Source organism: Bos indicus, chromosome 13 (assembly GCF_029378745.1).
Source record: "Bos indicus isolate NIAB-ARS_2022 breed Sahiwal x Tharparkar chromosome 13, NIAB-ARS_B.indTharparkar_mat_pri_1.0, whole genome shotgun sequence".
NCBI lineage: Eukaryota > Metazoa > Chordata > Mammalia > Artiodactyla > Bovidae > Bos > Bos indicus.
Genome location: NC_091772.1, coordinates 61,442,813 through 61,460,081, shown reverse-complemented (window position 1 = coordinate 61,460,081; position 17,269 = coordinate 61,442,813). Strand labels below are relative to the sequence as shown.

General features: G+C 43.1%; 1 protein-coding gene across 1 annotated transcript in view; it reads right to left on the bottom strand.

The window, feature by feature from the left end:
* The window catches only part of TTLL9 (tubulin tyrosine ligase like 9), a 50,575-nt gene extending 35,030 nt beyond the window's left edge, over positions 1-15,545 (bottom strand). The window contains exons 1-3 of the mRNA XM_070801470.1: positions 15,415-15,545; positions 12,027-12,070; positions 2,800-2,892 (exon numbers count right to left, since the gene is read on the bottom strand). Coding sequence (XP_070657571.1) covers positions 2,800-2,892; positions 12,027-12,070; positions 15,415-15,429 — 152 coding nt within the window. The 5' untranslated portion in view covers positions 15,430-15,545. The remainder of the gene's footprint in view (positions 1-2,799; positions 2,893-12,026; positions 12,071-15,414) is intronic.
* Positions 15,546-17,269: the final 1,724 nt, after the last annotated feature.

Here is a 17,269-nt window from a genome sequence, read left to right as displayed (position 1 = left end):
ACCATCATCGCCACCATCACTATCATCACCACCATCACCACTATCACTATCATGACACCATCATCACCATCATCACCATCACCACCATCATCACCACCATCACTATCATGACACCATCAGCACCATCAGCACCATCACCACCATCATCACCACCATCACCACCATCACCATCATCACCATCACCACCATCATCACCACCATCACCATCATCACCACCATCGTTATCATCACCACCATCATCACCACCATCACTATTATCATCCTTATCACCACTATCACTATCATCACCATCATCACCATCACCACCACCGTCACCACCATCACCGTCATCACCATCATCACCACCAATCACTATCATCACCATCATCACCATCATCACCATCATCACCACTATCACTATCATGACACCATCATCACCATCATCACCATCACCACCATCACTATCATGACACCATCATCACCATCATCACCATCACCACCATCATCACCACCATCACTATCATGACACCATCATCACCATCACCACCATCATCACCACCATCATCACCACCATCACCATCATCACCATTACCACCACCATCACCACCATCATCATCATCACCACCATCACCATCATCACCACCATCACCATCACCATCATCACCACCATCACCATCACCATCACCATCATCACCACCATCACTATTATCATCCTCATCACCACTATCACTATCATCACCATCACCACCATCACCATCACCATCACCATCATCACCACCATCATTATCATCACCACCATCATCACCACCGTCACTATTATCATCCTCATCACCACTATCACTATCATCACCGTCATCACCATCATCACCACCATCACCACTATCACTATCATGACACCATCATCACCATCATCACCATCACCACCATCATCACCACCATCACTATCATGACACCATCAGCACCATCATCACCATCACCACCATAATCACCACCATCACCACCATCACCATCACCACCATCATCACCACCATCATCACCACCATCACTATTATCATCCTTATCACCACTATCACTATCATCACCATCATCACCATCACCACCACCATCACCACCATCACCGTCATCACCATCATCACCACCATCACTATCATCACCATCATCACCACCAATCACTATCATCACCATCATCACCATCATCACCACCATCATTATCATCACCATCACCATCACCATCACCATCACTATCATGACACCATCATCACCACCATCACTATCATGACACCATCAGCACCATCAGCACCATCAGCACCATCATCACCATCACCACCACCATCACCATCACTATCATGACACCATCATCACCACTATCACTATCATCACCACTATCACTATCACGACACCATCATCACCACTGTAATATTCACCCAAAGCACCAAAGAGAGGACTCTGCCATCTTAGATTACCCACACCACAGCTTGCCACCAACAGCCAATTTCTAAATTTTTTGTGGGGTGATTTAGTCAAAGTCCGTCTCCCCTACTAGACTCCAGCACGAGGAATTAGGAACCATAGATTCACCTATTCACTCATTTGTTTCTTCATTTACCAAGAGGCTGCTAGAACAGGGAGGATGAGCCTGGGATTCTACAGACAGTTAGACTAGATGCAAACCTTACAAGATGAATGACCTCATGGTTTGGTTTTTTTTTTTTCAACTCTTTTTGTCCAATTTTTCTCCTCAAGAAAACAGGGATAATAATAGCACCTACTGGAAGATTTTCTGGGGTTATTAAAGAGGTCGTGCATGTTAAGTGCTGAAGAGTGTCCAGCAGGCTTAGCTACTGTTATACAACAAATATTTATTGAGGACCCTGGCAAGGCAGCTGGTTGCCCTCAGCCCTCATAGGTATTCTCTCCTTTTCCTACAGTCATAGGATTCTCAACATTTACCTGGGAAAATGTAAGCTTGCATCTTCCAGATTCCCTTGCAGCTAGTTGTGGCCACATGACTAAGTTCTGGCCAGTAAAATGTGAGAGGCTTCTGAGTTGCATCCTTCAAGAGTAGGACATGCCTTTTCTTGTCTCCTTCTTACCTCCTGCTGCTTGGAATGTGCAGGAGCCTCTCACCTCAGATCATGAGGCTGAAGGCCTCATTCAAAGAATAGCAGAGTGGAAAGACGGAAGCAGATGGGTCCCACATTTCCATACCGTCTCTGAACCTCCTACATCTGGACTTCAGGGTGAGGGGTAAATAAATTCTAGTCAGTCAAAGCCTCTTTCACTTTGTGTCTCTGCTATATGCGTCCACACCTTAACCCTCACTAACATTAGCACCTACTAGGTGCCAGGGGTTGTATGCTTATTCATCTCAGTATCCAGAGGGCTCCATGTAGAAGAAGAAATGTAGGTTTAGGGGTCACAGAATTAGTAAGAGGCCAGGACCTGCTATCATGGGAGAATTCACCCTGTGGGTCTGTGATGGATGCATAGAGATCAATAGGACACTGGCTGTGGAATAGTCTAATTGCACTGGGTTTGAACCCCACACTGACACTTTCTGTGTGACCTTAATCGACTAGCGTAATATCTCTGAACATAATCACTTCTTTATGGATAGTTATGAGGCTTAAATAAGACAGAGATGGCATCATTAATGCCCTTGACACACTGTGGATGCTAAATGAATATTGGCCCCTGTCATAGTCAAATTGGAACAAATCCCAGAGGCCACCCAGGGGAACTGGGAGAAAAACAAAGGGAGACAAGGTCCTGAGAGACAAAGGGAAGGAGAGATGAGGCTGGTGGAGGGGGGGATCTTACTCCTTTACTTCCACCCATCCTGGCCTGTGGCGAAGGACGTCCATGAGAGTATTCATAAGAGTGGTCTTGAACCGGATTGAGGCTCTCTGCTCTCTGCAAGAAAAGGCAAGAGAACATTTGCTCAGAATCAACTATTTCCCTAAGATGGGCCAGGGATAGGAAAAAAGGAAAAGGAAGAAATGTTAATTCCATACCTGGAAATGCCAAAACAGAATTACCAAATTTCAGAATTTAGCATCATAGCATGAAACACTTAAAAAAATCAATTTGAGAATTACAGAATCTTTGAATCATTGAAAAATCATAGCAGTCTCTTGCTTCAGTGCTTTCTGTGGTTTGGTGGCTTTACATGTGCCACTGCCAACTCTTATATCGAATGGTGTTTGCTATATGTGTGCTTAGTTGCTCAGTCACGTCTGACTCTTCGAGACCCATTGATTGTAGCCCGCCAGGCTCCTCTGTCCATGGAATTCTCCAGGCAAGAATACTGGAGTGGGTGGCTGTTTCCTTCTCCAAAGGATCTTCCCAACGCAGGGACTGAACCATGCCTCCTATGTCTTTTGCATTGGCAGGCAGATTCTTTGCCACTGTGCCACCTGGGAAGCATATTAAGTGATAAGTATTTGCAAATCTCCCTTTCTGTTACTCATCTGAGAAGATGGAATGGGTATACTTTTCCCTCTTCCTCCTACCAGGAAAACTACGACCCCAGGACATTAGATATAAAACAAACATAAGAAGACACTGAAAGGTGGACAGAAGAAGGCAGACTGACTGGCTAAGGATCTCAGGACCCAAAGAATTGCATGTGGTAAATTCCCTGGGTTATCTTTTTGCCTCATAGGTCCCAGATGTGGAGAGGAAGAAGCTGGCAAGTCTGAAACACCAATGGGCACAGACGAAAAAGCTCCAATAAAAGCCCCTCTCTCCAACCAGGAAAGGAAGACTTAGACAATAACTTCTGTACTCTGGCCAACTCTGTGGCTTAGCAAAGGCTGAACGGGGAATCTAGACTTCCCGCCAGGTTGTAACAAGGCATCCAGCATCCCCCCCAACAACCTGGGTAGGTTGGTGTCAGAGAAGGTCAAAGATGGAGCCGGGACTTTCATCACTAGCAGGTGGTAGGAAGACGCCCACACCTGCTGTGACAGCGGAGACCATGTACCTGGACTTCCATCCCCATCTGGCAGTAAGGAGGCACCCCTCTCCCTTGGGTTGACTGTCAACAGAGGCCTGGTAAAGAAGCAGGACTTTCACTACCACCCAGTGGTGATGAGGCTGCACCTCCGGTGGTGTTTGAGTAGGTCAGGTGGGGAGCAGGAACAAGGCACTCCCAGCCAGGGTGAGATCAGCAGAGGCCTAGTGGAGCCAGAACTCCCACTCTACCCAGCAGTAAGAAGGAGCCCCTCTACCCTCAAGTGTCAGTGGAAGCCAAGTGGGGAAACCAGACTACCCTATTATGACAATAATGAGATGGTACCATACCCCCTTCCCTGGCCAGAGCAGGGTGAGAAAATGTCACCTAAAATAGGTTTAAACAAGATCCAGAGCTCTACAGCTTAATATCCCAAATGTTCAAGATTCAATTGGAAATCACTTGTCACACCAAGAATCAGGAAAATCTCAATGTGGCTAATACCCATGCCAAAATGGCAGATGTGTTAGAATTATGTGACAAATTTTCTAAAGCAAGCATCATAAAAATGTTTCAGTGAGTGACTAAGGACACATTTGAAGAACATATGAGGAACCCAGGAAAAAAATCAAAGATGTGCACTTTCACTACTCTTATTCAACATAGCGCCAGAAGTTCTAGACAATTCAAGAAGGCAAGAAAAGTGATGTAGATCAGGAAGAAAGAAAGAAAATTGTCCCTTTTTGCAGATGACTATGTAAAACTTCCCAAGGAATCTAAGAAACAATTCATGAACTAATAGGTGAGATCAGTGAGCTCACAGGATATAAAATGAATATTCAAAAATTAGTTATATTTCTATATATTATCAATGAGCACATGAACACTGAAATTAAAAATACAATTTACAAGTTCTTTTTAAAAAGGCATATTTAGGTGCAAATCTAACAAAACATGTGCAGAACTTATGTACTGAAAACTACAAAAGCAAAAATTCAAAGATCTAAATAAATGGAGAACCGTACCATGTACATGGATTGGAAGACTCAGTAGATGTGTCAATTCTTCCCAAATTGGTGTGCAGATTTAATATGATTCCTGGGAGCAGAATCCTAGTGAGATTTTTTTGCAGGATAATTCTAAAATATATGTGGAAAGGCAAAGATATTAGAAGGGCTTCCCTGGTGGTTCAATGGTAAGGAATTCGCCTGCCAATGCAGGAGACACAAGAGATGCAGGTTCAATCCCTAGGTCAGGAAGACCCTTGGAGAAAGAAATGGCAACCCACTCCAGTGTTCCTGTCTGAAAAATTCCATGGACAGAGCGGCCTGGCAGGCTACAGTCCATGGGGTTGCAGAGAGTCAGACATGACTAAGCAACTGAGCACACACAAACACACAAAGATATTAGAACTAGAATATCTAAAACAAATTTGAAAAGAAGAATAAAGTGGGGTCATTTCAGTTCAGTTCAGGTGCTCAGTCGTGTCCAACTCTTTGAGACCCCATGGACTGCAGCACGCCAGGCTTCCCTGTCCATCACCAAGTCCTGGAGCCTGCTCAAACTCATGTCCATCGAGTTGGTGATGCCTTCCAACCATCTCATTCTCTGTTGTCCCCTTCTTCTCATGCCTTCAATCTTTCCAGAATCAGGGTCTTTTCCAGTGAGTCAGTTCTTCTCATCAGGTGGCCAAAGTATTGGAACTTCAGCTCCAGCATCAGTCCTTCCAATGAATATTCAGGACTGATTTCCTTTAGGATGAACTGGTTTGATCTCCTTGTAGTCCACAGGACTCTCAAGAGTCTTCACCAACATCACAGTTCAAAAGCATCATTTCTTTGGCACTCAGCTTTCTTTATAGTCCAACTCTCACATCCATACATGACTACTGGAAAAACCATAGCCTTGACTAGACGGACCTTTGTCAGCAAAGTAATGTCTCTGCTTTTCAATATGCTGTCTAGGTTGGTCATAGCTTTTCTTCTAAGGAGCAAGCGTCTTTTAATTTCATGGCTGCAGTCATCATTTACAGTGATTTTGGAACCCAAGAAAATAAAGCTTGTCACTTTTTCCATTGTTTCCCCGTCTATTTGCCGTGAAGTGATGGGACCGGATGCCATGATCTTAGTTTTTGAATGTTGAGTTTTAAGCCAGCTTTTTCACTCTCCTCTTTCACTTTCATCAAGAGGCTTTTTAGCTCTAATTCACTTTCCCCCATAAGGGTGGTGTCATCTGTGTATCTGAGGTTATTGATATTTCTCCTGGCAATCTTGATTCCAGCTTGTGCTTCATCCAGCCCAGCATTTCACATGATGTATTCTGCATAGAAGTTAAATAAGGAGAGTGATAATATACAGCCTTGATGAACTCCTTTCCCGATTTGGAACTGTCTGTTGTTCCATGTCTGGTTCTAACTGTTGCTTCTTGACCTGCATACAGATTTCTCAGGAGGCAGGTAATATGGTCTGGTACTCCCATCACTTTAAGAATTTTTCATGGTTTGTTGTGATCCACACAGTCAAAGACTCTGGCATAGTCAATAAAGCAGAAGTAGATGGTTTTCTGGAACTCTCTTGCTTTTTTGATGATCCAACGGATGTTGGCAATTTGATCGTTGGTTCCTCTGCCTTTTGTAAATCCAGCTTGAACATCTGGAAGTTCTCGGTGCACGTACTGTTGAAGCCCCACTTGGAGAATTTTGAGCATTGTTTTGCTAGCGTGTGAGATGAGTGCAATTGTGCGGTAATTGGAATATTCTTTGGCATTGCCTTTCTTTGGGATGGGAATGAAAACTGACCTTTTCCAATCCTGTGGCCACTGCTGAGATTTCCAAATTTGTGGCATATTGAGTGCAGCACTTTAACAACATCATATTTTTAGGATTTGAAATAACTCAGCTGGAATTCCATCGCCTCCACTAGATTTGTTTGTAGTAATGAAAGGCAACCATTTTGCCTTTTTGCAATTCTTTTTCTTGGTCTTGATCACTGCCTCCTGAACAATGTCACAAACCTCCGTCCATAGTTCTTCAGGCACTCTATCAAATCTAATCCCTTGAATATATTTGTCACTTCCACTGTATAATCATAAGGGATTTGATTTAGGTCATACCTGAATGACCTAGTGGTTTCCCTACTTTCTTCAATTTAAGTCTGAATTTTGCAATAAGGAGTTCATGATCTGAGCCACAGTCAGCTCCTGGTCTTGTTTTTGCTGACTGTATAGAGCTTCTCCATCTTCGGCTGCAAAGAATATAATCAATCTGTGGGGTAAATCAGTCTAATAAATTTCAAAACATTATGTAGCTACAATAATCAAGACTGTGGTATTCGTAGAAAAAGAGATACAGAGACCTAGAGAAGAGAAAAAAGAACAAGGAAATAGACCCACACAAATATGCCCAAATAAATTTTGACAAATGAACAAAATTAATTCAATGGAGGAAGAATAGCCTTTTCAATAAATGGTACTGGAGTGATTTAATATGCATAAGCAAAATATGAACCTAGACTTAAGCCTCATACTTTATTGGGTGAACTAGTTTTAAAAATTAATTTTATTTAATTTATTTATTTATTTATTTATTTTTGGCTGTGCTAGGTCTTCGTTGCTGTGTGCAGGCTACTCTATATTGTGGAGCACAGGTTTCTCCTTGCAGAGGTTTCTCTTGTTGTAGAGCTTTGACTTAGTTGCTCCTTGGCATACAGGATCTTTCTAGACCAGGGATCGAACCTGTGTCCTCTGCATTGGCAGGCAAATTCTTAACCACTGGATCACCAGAGAAATCCCTTAGACTTCATAGTTTATATAAAACTTAACTATAGTCCCCCTAGGTTCCTCTGTCCATGGGATTTCCCAGGCAAAAATACAGAAGTGGGTTGCCATTTCCTTCTCCAAAGGAGTTTCCTGACCCAGGGATAGCACCTGCATCTCCTGCATTGCAGATGGATTCTCTACTGCTGAGCCACCAGGGAAGCCCAAATTAATAGCACAGGAAACTTAAATGACCAACAAGCATGTTAAAATATACTCAACCTTATCAATAACCAAGAAATGCAAATTATGATAAAAAGGACTTCTGCTTTTAGTTATGATATAAAAGGATGTGAAAGAGTTTCAATACTATAGTAACAATGAGAAAACAATGCATAGAAAAAATGTCCCTGTTCATGATGGAGAGCAATAAACAAAAGAAAACTTGACAAACTCATTCCAGAGAGAAACAAGGCCTTCATGGAGGAGCAGAGAAGATGCAGCAGATTCCAGTTCTGGGTCTGGGTTGGACAAGTGAGGGAGCGATGCCAGCGGTGGAAGATAGACTTTGCGGTGCCAGGAGAAATTGGCTGAGCTTTGACAACATGTGGGCTTCCGTGGTAGCTCAGCTGGTAAAGAATCCACCTGCAATGCAGGAGACCCTAGTTCGATTCCTGGGTTGAGAAAATCCCCTGGAGAAGAGATAGGCTACCCACTCCAGTATTCTTGGGTTTCCCTGGTGGCTCAGACAGTAAAGAATCCACATGCAATGCAGGAGACCTGGGTTCCATCCCTGGGTCAGGAAGATCCCCTGGAGGAGGGCATGACAACCCACTCCAGTATTCTTACCTAGAGAATCCCCATGGACAGAGGAGACTGGCAGGCTACAGTCCATGGGGGTCACGTAGAGTCAGCCTGAGTGACTAAGCACAGCACAGCACAGACAACATGTAGGGTGGATACAAATCTGGAAGAGTCCTTTCCAAAACCAGATGAAATAAAGCCGGATTTTGGCAAATTTGCTTAAGAAAGGAGCACTAACTGTAGAAAACAGTAAAGCTGAGAGAAAACCCAGACTTCCGCACATGGTGCTTGCATTCTAGCAGCCCTGCCAGAGTTGAATCCCAAAGTAAACAAAAACCATCAAACAAACACCTGCAGTCCAACCTCCTCCCAGGTCAGACACTAACAAGCTACAGGAGGCAGGCTCGAGACGAAGTCAGTGTATTACAGCTTTGATCCAACCCACACTCCCAGTGCATGTAACAAGTTATGTTTATACTGTAGTCTGTTCAGTTCAGTTCAGTTCAGTCACTCAGTCGTGTCCGACTCTTTGCGACCCCATGAATGGCAGCATGCCAGGCCTCCCTGTCCATCACCAACTCCCAGAGTTCGCCCAGACTCACGTCCATGGAGTCAGTGATGCCATCCAGCCATCTCATCCTCTGTGGTCCCCTTCTCCTCCTGCCCCCAATCCCTCCCAGCATCAGAGTCTTTTCCAATGAGTCAACTCTTCGCATGAGGTGGCCAAAGTACTGGAGTTAAGTGTGCAATAGCATTGTGTCTCTTTAAAAATGGACATATCTTAATTTAAAATATTTATTGTCCCATTTTATTTCTGGGACTTCCCTGGTGGTCCAGTGGTTAAGAATCTGCCTACCAATGCAGAGTACACGATTTCGACCCCTGGACTCAGGAGATCCCACACGCCTTGGAGCAGCTAAGCCCTTGATCCACGACTACTGAGGCGCACGTGCCTAGAGCCTGTGCTCAGCAGCAAGAGAAGCCCGAGCACCACAACGAAGAGTAGTCCCCACTGGCCACAACTAGAGAAAGCCCATGTGCAGCAATGAAGACCTAGCACAACAAAAAATAAAATGAATAAATATGTAAATAAAAAAATTTTTTAATAACTTAATTTTTTTTAAAAAATGCTGTCATTTGAGTCTTCAGTGTGGTGTAGTAGTAACATCAAAATCACTGATCATAGATTCTCATCATAAATATAATAATAATGAAAAAATTTGAAATGTTGAGAATTACCAAAGTGTGACACAAACAAGAGCAGAAAACTCTGCTGGAAAACGGCACAATTAGACTTGGTCAATGTAGGGTTGCCACAAACCTTCAATTTGTAAAAAAAAAAAACATAGTATCTGTAAAGTGCAACAAAGCAAAGTATAATAAAAGGATGTATGCTTGTACACAAATACATGTACACAAATATATGTGGGTGTGGAAGTGGGTGTGCATAATTTTTTTGGTCTTCACTGTTTTTTACACACAATATGCAGAAGGGAATATAAAAAATATAAGACATGCAATAAGAAAGCAGAAAAATGTAATGCATAATCAAGAGGAAAAATAGCCAATTGAGATAAACTCATAAATGACCCAATTATTGGAGTTATAAGATTAAGACTTTACACAGATACTATAAATATGTTGAAGAATTTATCTGAAAAGATGGATATAATAAGTAAATATATGAGTTATTGCAGAAAAGATATTGAGAGTCTAAAAAGGAACCAAGATGGAAAAATCTAAAACTGAAAATTACAGTATCTGAAATTAAAAATTCATAGGATAAATTTAACAGGCGATTGGACATTATCGAAAAAGGACAGTAATGTTAGTCAAAGGGTACAAATTTCCAGTTATAAGAGAAATGAGTTCTGAGGATCTAGTGTATAGCATGGTAACTCTACTGTATGATATGCTGGAAAGTTGTTAACAGTAGATCTTAAGCCTTCTCACCATAACAACAACAACAAAATGGTAATTATGTGAGGTGAAGGATGTGTTGATTAACCTTATTGTGGTAAACATTTTACAATATATATGTGTATCAAATCATCACATTATACACTTTAAATTTACACAATGCTGCTGCTGCTGCTGCTAAGTCGCTTCAGTCGTGTCCGACTCTGTGCGACCCCATAGATGGCAGCCCACCAGGCTCCCCCGTCCCTGGGATTCTCCAGGCAAGAACACTGGAGTAGGTTGCCATTTCCTTCTCCAATGCATGAAAGTGAAAAGTGAAAGTGAATTCACTCAGTCGTGTCTGACTCTTCATGACCCCATGGACTGCAGCCTACCAGGCTCCTCCGTCCATGGGATTTTCCAGGCAAGAGTACTGGAGTGGGGGGCCATTGCCTTCTCCCAATTTACACAATACTATATGCCAATTACATCTCAGTAAAGCTAGAAAACAATTGAAAGATAGTAAATTTGAAGACAGAACAATAGAAATTATTCAATCTGAGTTAGAGAAAGAAAAAATTTAGAAAAACAGATCTCAGGGCCTTACGGGACAATATCAAACAATATAACATACGTGAAATCCATGGCAACATACATCACCAATGGGAGTTGGTGATGGACAGGGAAGCCTGGCCGTTGGTGATGGACAGGGAAGCCTGGCATGCTGCAGCCCATGGGGTCAGAAAGAGTCAGACACGACTGAGTGACTGAACTGAATAAAACAGATGGACGGGTTCTGTTATCAGAAGTGCTCTTTGTTATGTTGAGGTGGGAGCAGACATGTAAGTTTGGGGCCAGGATCTGGAATATAGTGGAATCGATCTGCGTGCAAGAGTGAAAGGTTTAAAATTGGTGGAAAGGAGTCAGTACATATAGACAGAAAGCAAAGAAGATGGGCGCTGCATGAGATAAAGGTCAGAGACCATGCGTGCCCTGCCCAGTAATGGTGTAGTCAGAAAGGACTTTAGAAAAAATAAAAATATCTAAATGAAATAAGAAAATTCTAAAAGAATTGCCATGGTGTGTGCAATGTAACTACCTCCTTAACTCCCCACAAAAATCTTCAGTAAAGTCTGCATTGCTTACTCCTGCTTTGTGCATGTGGATTCTGTTTAAGAAATCCAAAAAGGTGCTGAGTTCTGCACCCAGGTTACTGTTGCAGAGTGGTGCAGAAGTTTAGAATGGATTTGTCATTTGAGTTATCAAGTCCACTTCACATGGTTGTTGAACGAGGCAAGGGAACACAGATACAAAATGGTCTGTGGAGTCCAACAAGCTCTGCCACTAACAGATCCTACAGTCTTGAGCAAGTAACAGCTTCTCTGAGTTTCAGTCTCCCCACCTGTAAAATGGACAGAACAGTAGTATCTACTTCAAAGAACTGTGGTCAGGATTCATTGAGATAAGCAAGTGAAGCAACAAGCCCAGGGCCTGGCAAGTGCTTGCTAATTGTTTATTATCATAATCCTTATCATTATCAAAGTAAAGAAGGGGGAAGGGAGAGATGGACAAAGGGAAGGAAGGAAGGAAGGCAGTGATTAGTTCTGGGTTTATTGGACTGGGTGGGACCACTCACCGTTCTTTTCCTTTTGGCAGTCCATGGCCCTTGTAATTTTGATTCTGCAATGAGAAAATGAAACTGTTATAATTTTATGCATTTCCATTCTGTTTTTCCAGCTCAACTTACTGCAGATATTAAAATGTTCAAACTATCAGACACAGCACTGCACAGATGCTATGACAAGAAGGTTTAGCCTGGCAAAGTTCTCACTGGTTAGCATGTACCCAGAAACTTGGTCCTTAGAATGAACCCCCAAGGATCCAAGGGTCCACGTCACTCTAGGCTTACTCCAGATATGACCGTATAGTGAATACCCAGTTTTAAGTGTTTCAAATGTCCAACCATGATCCCCAGTATGAGGGCTGAACTCAGTAGGATCTGGACCTTCTGTAACATTGAATGTTTGGTTAGACCCATGATTCAGGAGGAGCTGGGTTAATGACTCAGAGCAATGTTAATTGCTTTGACTCAAAATGGACTTTCCAAATCTTCAAAGGGTATTTGGGGTATTATTCTCCTACAACTATGTCCAAAACAGTTTGATCCTCAGTCCTGGTATGACTGATCCCTAAGGCAGATGTGAAAGGAGAATCAGAAATTGGTCTTATGCAAGATGACCTATGCACCTTGGACAGAAGTATTAGTCTGTATTAGTCTTCTGTTGCTTCATAACAAATTACCACAAATATAGTAGCTTAAAGCAGTGCAGATCTATGTCCCACAGCTTCCTTGGACCAGGAGTCAGTCTGGGCACATCTTAGCTGGATCTTTTGCTCAGTTCTTACAAGGCTACCATCAAGGTGATGGCTGTGGTTATGTTTCTCCTCTAGGGCTTGGGGAGGGCTTGGGGTCCTGTTCCAAGATCATCCAGATTGTTGGCAGAATTGTTATTTGGGGCTGTACAACTGAGGTCCCTGTTTATTTGCTAGTCATTGGTTGGGACTCCTCTCAGCTCCTAGAGGCTGCTTGCAGTTCCTTTTGAAGTGGCCCCCTCAGGCAGTTCAAGACATGGATGCTTACTTTCTTCCAGGCCAACAAAAGCATATCCCTCTGATTCCAACCCTTCTCCCACTCCAAGTTGGCTATGATGGAGGCTCATATAACATGGTAAAGCCACAGGCTCCATGGACACTTAAGGGGAGGGCGTTATACCAAGTGTGTACACCCAAGAATCTTGGGGGCCATCTTAGAATTCTGCCTACCACACAATGCTGTGCTGTGCTGTGCTGTGCTAAGTTGCTCAGTTGTGTCCGACTCTTTGTGACCCCATGGCCTGTAGCCCACCAGGCTCCTCTGTCCATGGGAGATTCTTCAGGAAAGAATACTGGAGTGAGTTGCCATGCCCTCCTCCAGGGGATCTTTCCAACTCAGGGATCGAACCCAGGTCTCCTGCATTCCAGGCAGATTGTTTACCGTATGAGCCACCAGAGAAACCCAAGAATACTGGAGTGGGTAGCTTATCCCTTCTCCAGGGCATCTTTCTGACCCAGGAATCGAACTGGGTCTCCTCCATCGAAGGTGAATTCTTTACCAGCTAAGCTATCAGGGAAGCCCCTACTACACAATGCTACCCCTCAAAAAGACAGTAGAAAGGGCTGGAGGTTACTGTTTTACAAAACCTGCAGAAGTAAGCCCCCCACAAAAGTAAGGGTAATTTTATCCTGTTTCAATCAAGCCCCTCTAATTTCCCTAGTCAAGTGTTCTAATCTTTTTTTCATAATATCTTTTATATCCTCACGTTTATGTATGTTTACACAGTTGCTCCAGAGTCTTTGCTTGAAAAAAATTTCCCATTTCTCACTGAATTGTCTTGCCTCTTCTGTCAAAATTCAATTGGCTATGTATATGTGGGTCTATCTCTAGACTCTATTTTATTCTATTGACTTATTTGTCTACTCTTATGTCCCTACCACACTGCCTTAATTACCATAGTTTTCTAGTAAATCTTGAAATCAAGTAGAGTAAGTCCAATCTTTTCAAGATTGTCTTTACAAGTTAAGGTCCTCTGGACTTCAATATTAATTTTAGGATCCGCTTGCTAACTTCTATCAAAAGAGTATATTGGTATTTTTATTGGGATTATAATGAACGTACAGATCATTTTGGGAAGAAGTGACATCATAAATGATTGAGTGCATTATTTCATGAATATGATCTATCTCTATTAATCTAAGTTTTCAACTTCTTTCCACTGTTTTCTAGTTTTAAGTATAGAAGTCTTGAACATGTTTAATTACATTTATTTTTAGACATTTGATTTTATGATGCATTGTAAATTTTCACTTTCCAATTATTTGATGGTAAACAGAATAAAGCTCCCTCAAAATATGTCCATGTCCTAATCCCCAGAACTTGTAAATATGTTAGGTGCCTGTGTGTTCAGTGATGACCAATTCTTTGGGACCCCAGGGATGGTAGCCACCCAGGCTCCTCTGTCTACAGAGCTTCCCAGGCAAGAATACCGGAGTGGGTAGCCATGTCCTACTCCAGGGAATCTTCCTGACCCAAGGATGGAACCCACATCACCAACGTCTCCTGCACTGGCAGGTGGGATTCTTTACCACTGTGCCACTTGGGATTGCATGGCAAAGGGAAATTAAGGTTTCAGGTGGAATTAAGGTTTGGAATCACTGACTTGAAAATAGAGACATTATCCTGGATTATTTGGGTGGGCCCAAGATAATCACTTATTTTTTTGCTCTGAAAGTGAAAGTCTCTCAGTCGTGTCCGACTCTTACAGTCCATGGAATTCTCCAGTCCGTAGGTAGCCATTTCCTTCTCCGGGGCATCTTCCCAACCCTGGGAAGAAATGGAAGTGCCATTCTTCGGAGATGGAACACGGGATAAGAAGCAGGCCGGGGTGGGACAGCTGGATTCTTGAGTTCATTCTTTTCTCTGGGTCTAATCTTTCCCAGATTAGAAATCTCTACCACTTTTGAAATGGGGGCGTTGGTCTGTGCACTCCTAGAGGGCAGGGGTTTGTCCGTTTCACCTCTCCATTGACCAGTATTGGGCTGGCCTCAGAAAAAACAGTAATGAGCGTTTGTGGGGTGGATAGATGAGAGAGTTGCAAGCAGCCGACGGGGTAAATAGATTTCTAAACAGCTTTTCCAGATCAGGAAATCCGTAATTCTGAGCTTTCCACGGAGTCACAGAAATCGCTGACTATAGTTTAGAATCCTAGAGTTTCATAAATTTCTGGCTGGCAAGCCAGGTTTCTTACTCGCGCTGAAACTCCGGCGTTGCGCAGGATGCCGGGACTTGTAGTTTTTTCTCTGAACGCGTCATTTTCTTCCTTGCTAACGGGAATCCCTCCACGAGGACTCCTCAACTTCTGCACCCCTCTGCGATTTCTCTCCCTCTCTAGGGACGATGAACCATCTGGATCGAGGGGCATGCCTACCTTCGGTCGTGACATGATAGGATTCCCCAGGGCGCGATCCACACCGCCACTTTGTCTGGCTAGAGCCTTAGCGTCCCGTTGCCAAGGCGACGGAGGGAGGGCTCTGCCGTTCTGATTGGATGAGGTTAGGAAACTCTTTTCCGAGCAACTCACAGACCCCAGCTCAGAAGCCGTTGCGTGCCAAGGCGGCCCAGACCCCTCTAGTCCCTAAAATTTTCTCCCCCAGCCCTATGCCTCCGCGACCTAGCCGGAGACTGGCTGCCAGCCGAGGGCACTCACGCCTCGTGTCTCCTCCGGCTGCACTTCGGTTGACCTAATAGACCTGCATCTGAAAAGTTGTCAGCTTTTGGTCAATGAGATGGTTCTATGTTTCCTTACTCGGTCCCTCACAGTCACCTGGTCAGTTGCTCACGTGGCCAGTCAGTCACTCTAATTCTTAGGCACCAACTCAATGCCAGGACTCACCTCAACGTCTGCAGGAACCTCCTGACCCTCTAGGATTGCCCACTTTGCCCTATCCATTCCAGTTCATTCTTTGCACTGCTGGCAAAGAGCTCTTTAAAACACAAGCCTGATCTTGTCTCTCCCCTGCCTATAACCGAGCCATTTATTCCTCACTGCATCCTGTACTGGCTCCATGTCCTTCCCTGCCTTACTTCCCACTGCCCGGGGATCTATATACCTATATCTATATAGCTGATTAGAAACTATTTTCAAATTTTTGTTGTTGTTATTTTATAGCACTAAAAATATGTAGGAATATATCTAACAAAATATATGAAAGACATTTCATCAAACAACAAATTTTTATTAAACATCTACTGTTATGTCCTGGCTCATTCTTGACTCTGAGGATACAACAGTGAACAAAACTAATAAAGACAAAATTCTCATAGAGAAATTTACAAAACATTATTGAAGGACATTAAAGAAGGCCTGAATACGTGGAGGGATATACCATGTACATGGATGGGAAGACTCAATATCATAAAGACATATATTTTCCCAAATCTAATCAGAATTTTTGAGAGCGATTGTCAAACCCAAACAACAAAGTTTATGTGTTGGGGAAGGGAGATATTTCTCTGCTTATCAAGTCACATATGGTGCAAAGAGGCAAATATTAATGGAATACGGTAGGGATCCTAGAAACAGACACAGATTTTTCTGTACTGATGTACAATAGAGGTAGAATCATAAATCCATAGGGAAATGGTGGAGAACTCAATAAATGGCACTGAGAAACTGGCTTTCCATAGGAGTAAAAAATTGATGCCTGATTCAAGTAGATTAAAGAATAAATATGGCAAGCAAATATTTCAGACTACAACTGACCCTTGAATGATGCAGAAGTTAGGGGCACCAACCCCTAAGCAATTGAAAAACCACCTATAACATGACACTTGGCCCTTCTTGTAGACAGTTCCACAACCTTGGATTCAACCAATATCTGATTGTATAGTACTGTATTATGCTTTTATTGAAAAATATCTGCAAACAAGTGGACATGCCCAGTTCAAATTCATATTATTCAAAGATCAACTGTGGAGTATGATTTTTTCAATAAACCACAACTCATAAGGGAAAAACTGATCTGTGACTTTCTCAAAATTTAAACTGCCATATAACACTGCTGTTGCTGCTAAGTCGCTTCAGTTGTTCTGACTCTGTGCGACCCCATAGACGAGAGCCCACCAGGCTTCCCCGTCCCTGGGACTCTCCAGGCAAGAACACTGGAGTGGGTTGCCATTTCCTTCTCCAATGCAGGAAAGTGAAAAGTGATAGTGAAGTCGCTCAGTCGTGTCCGTCTCTTAGTGACCCCATGGACTGCAGCCTACCAGGCTCCTCCGTCCGT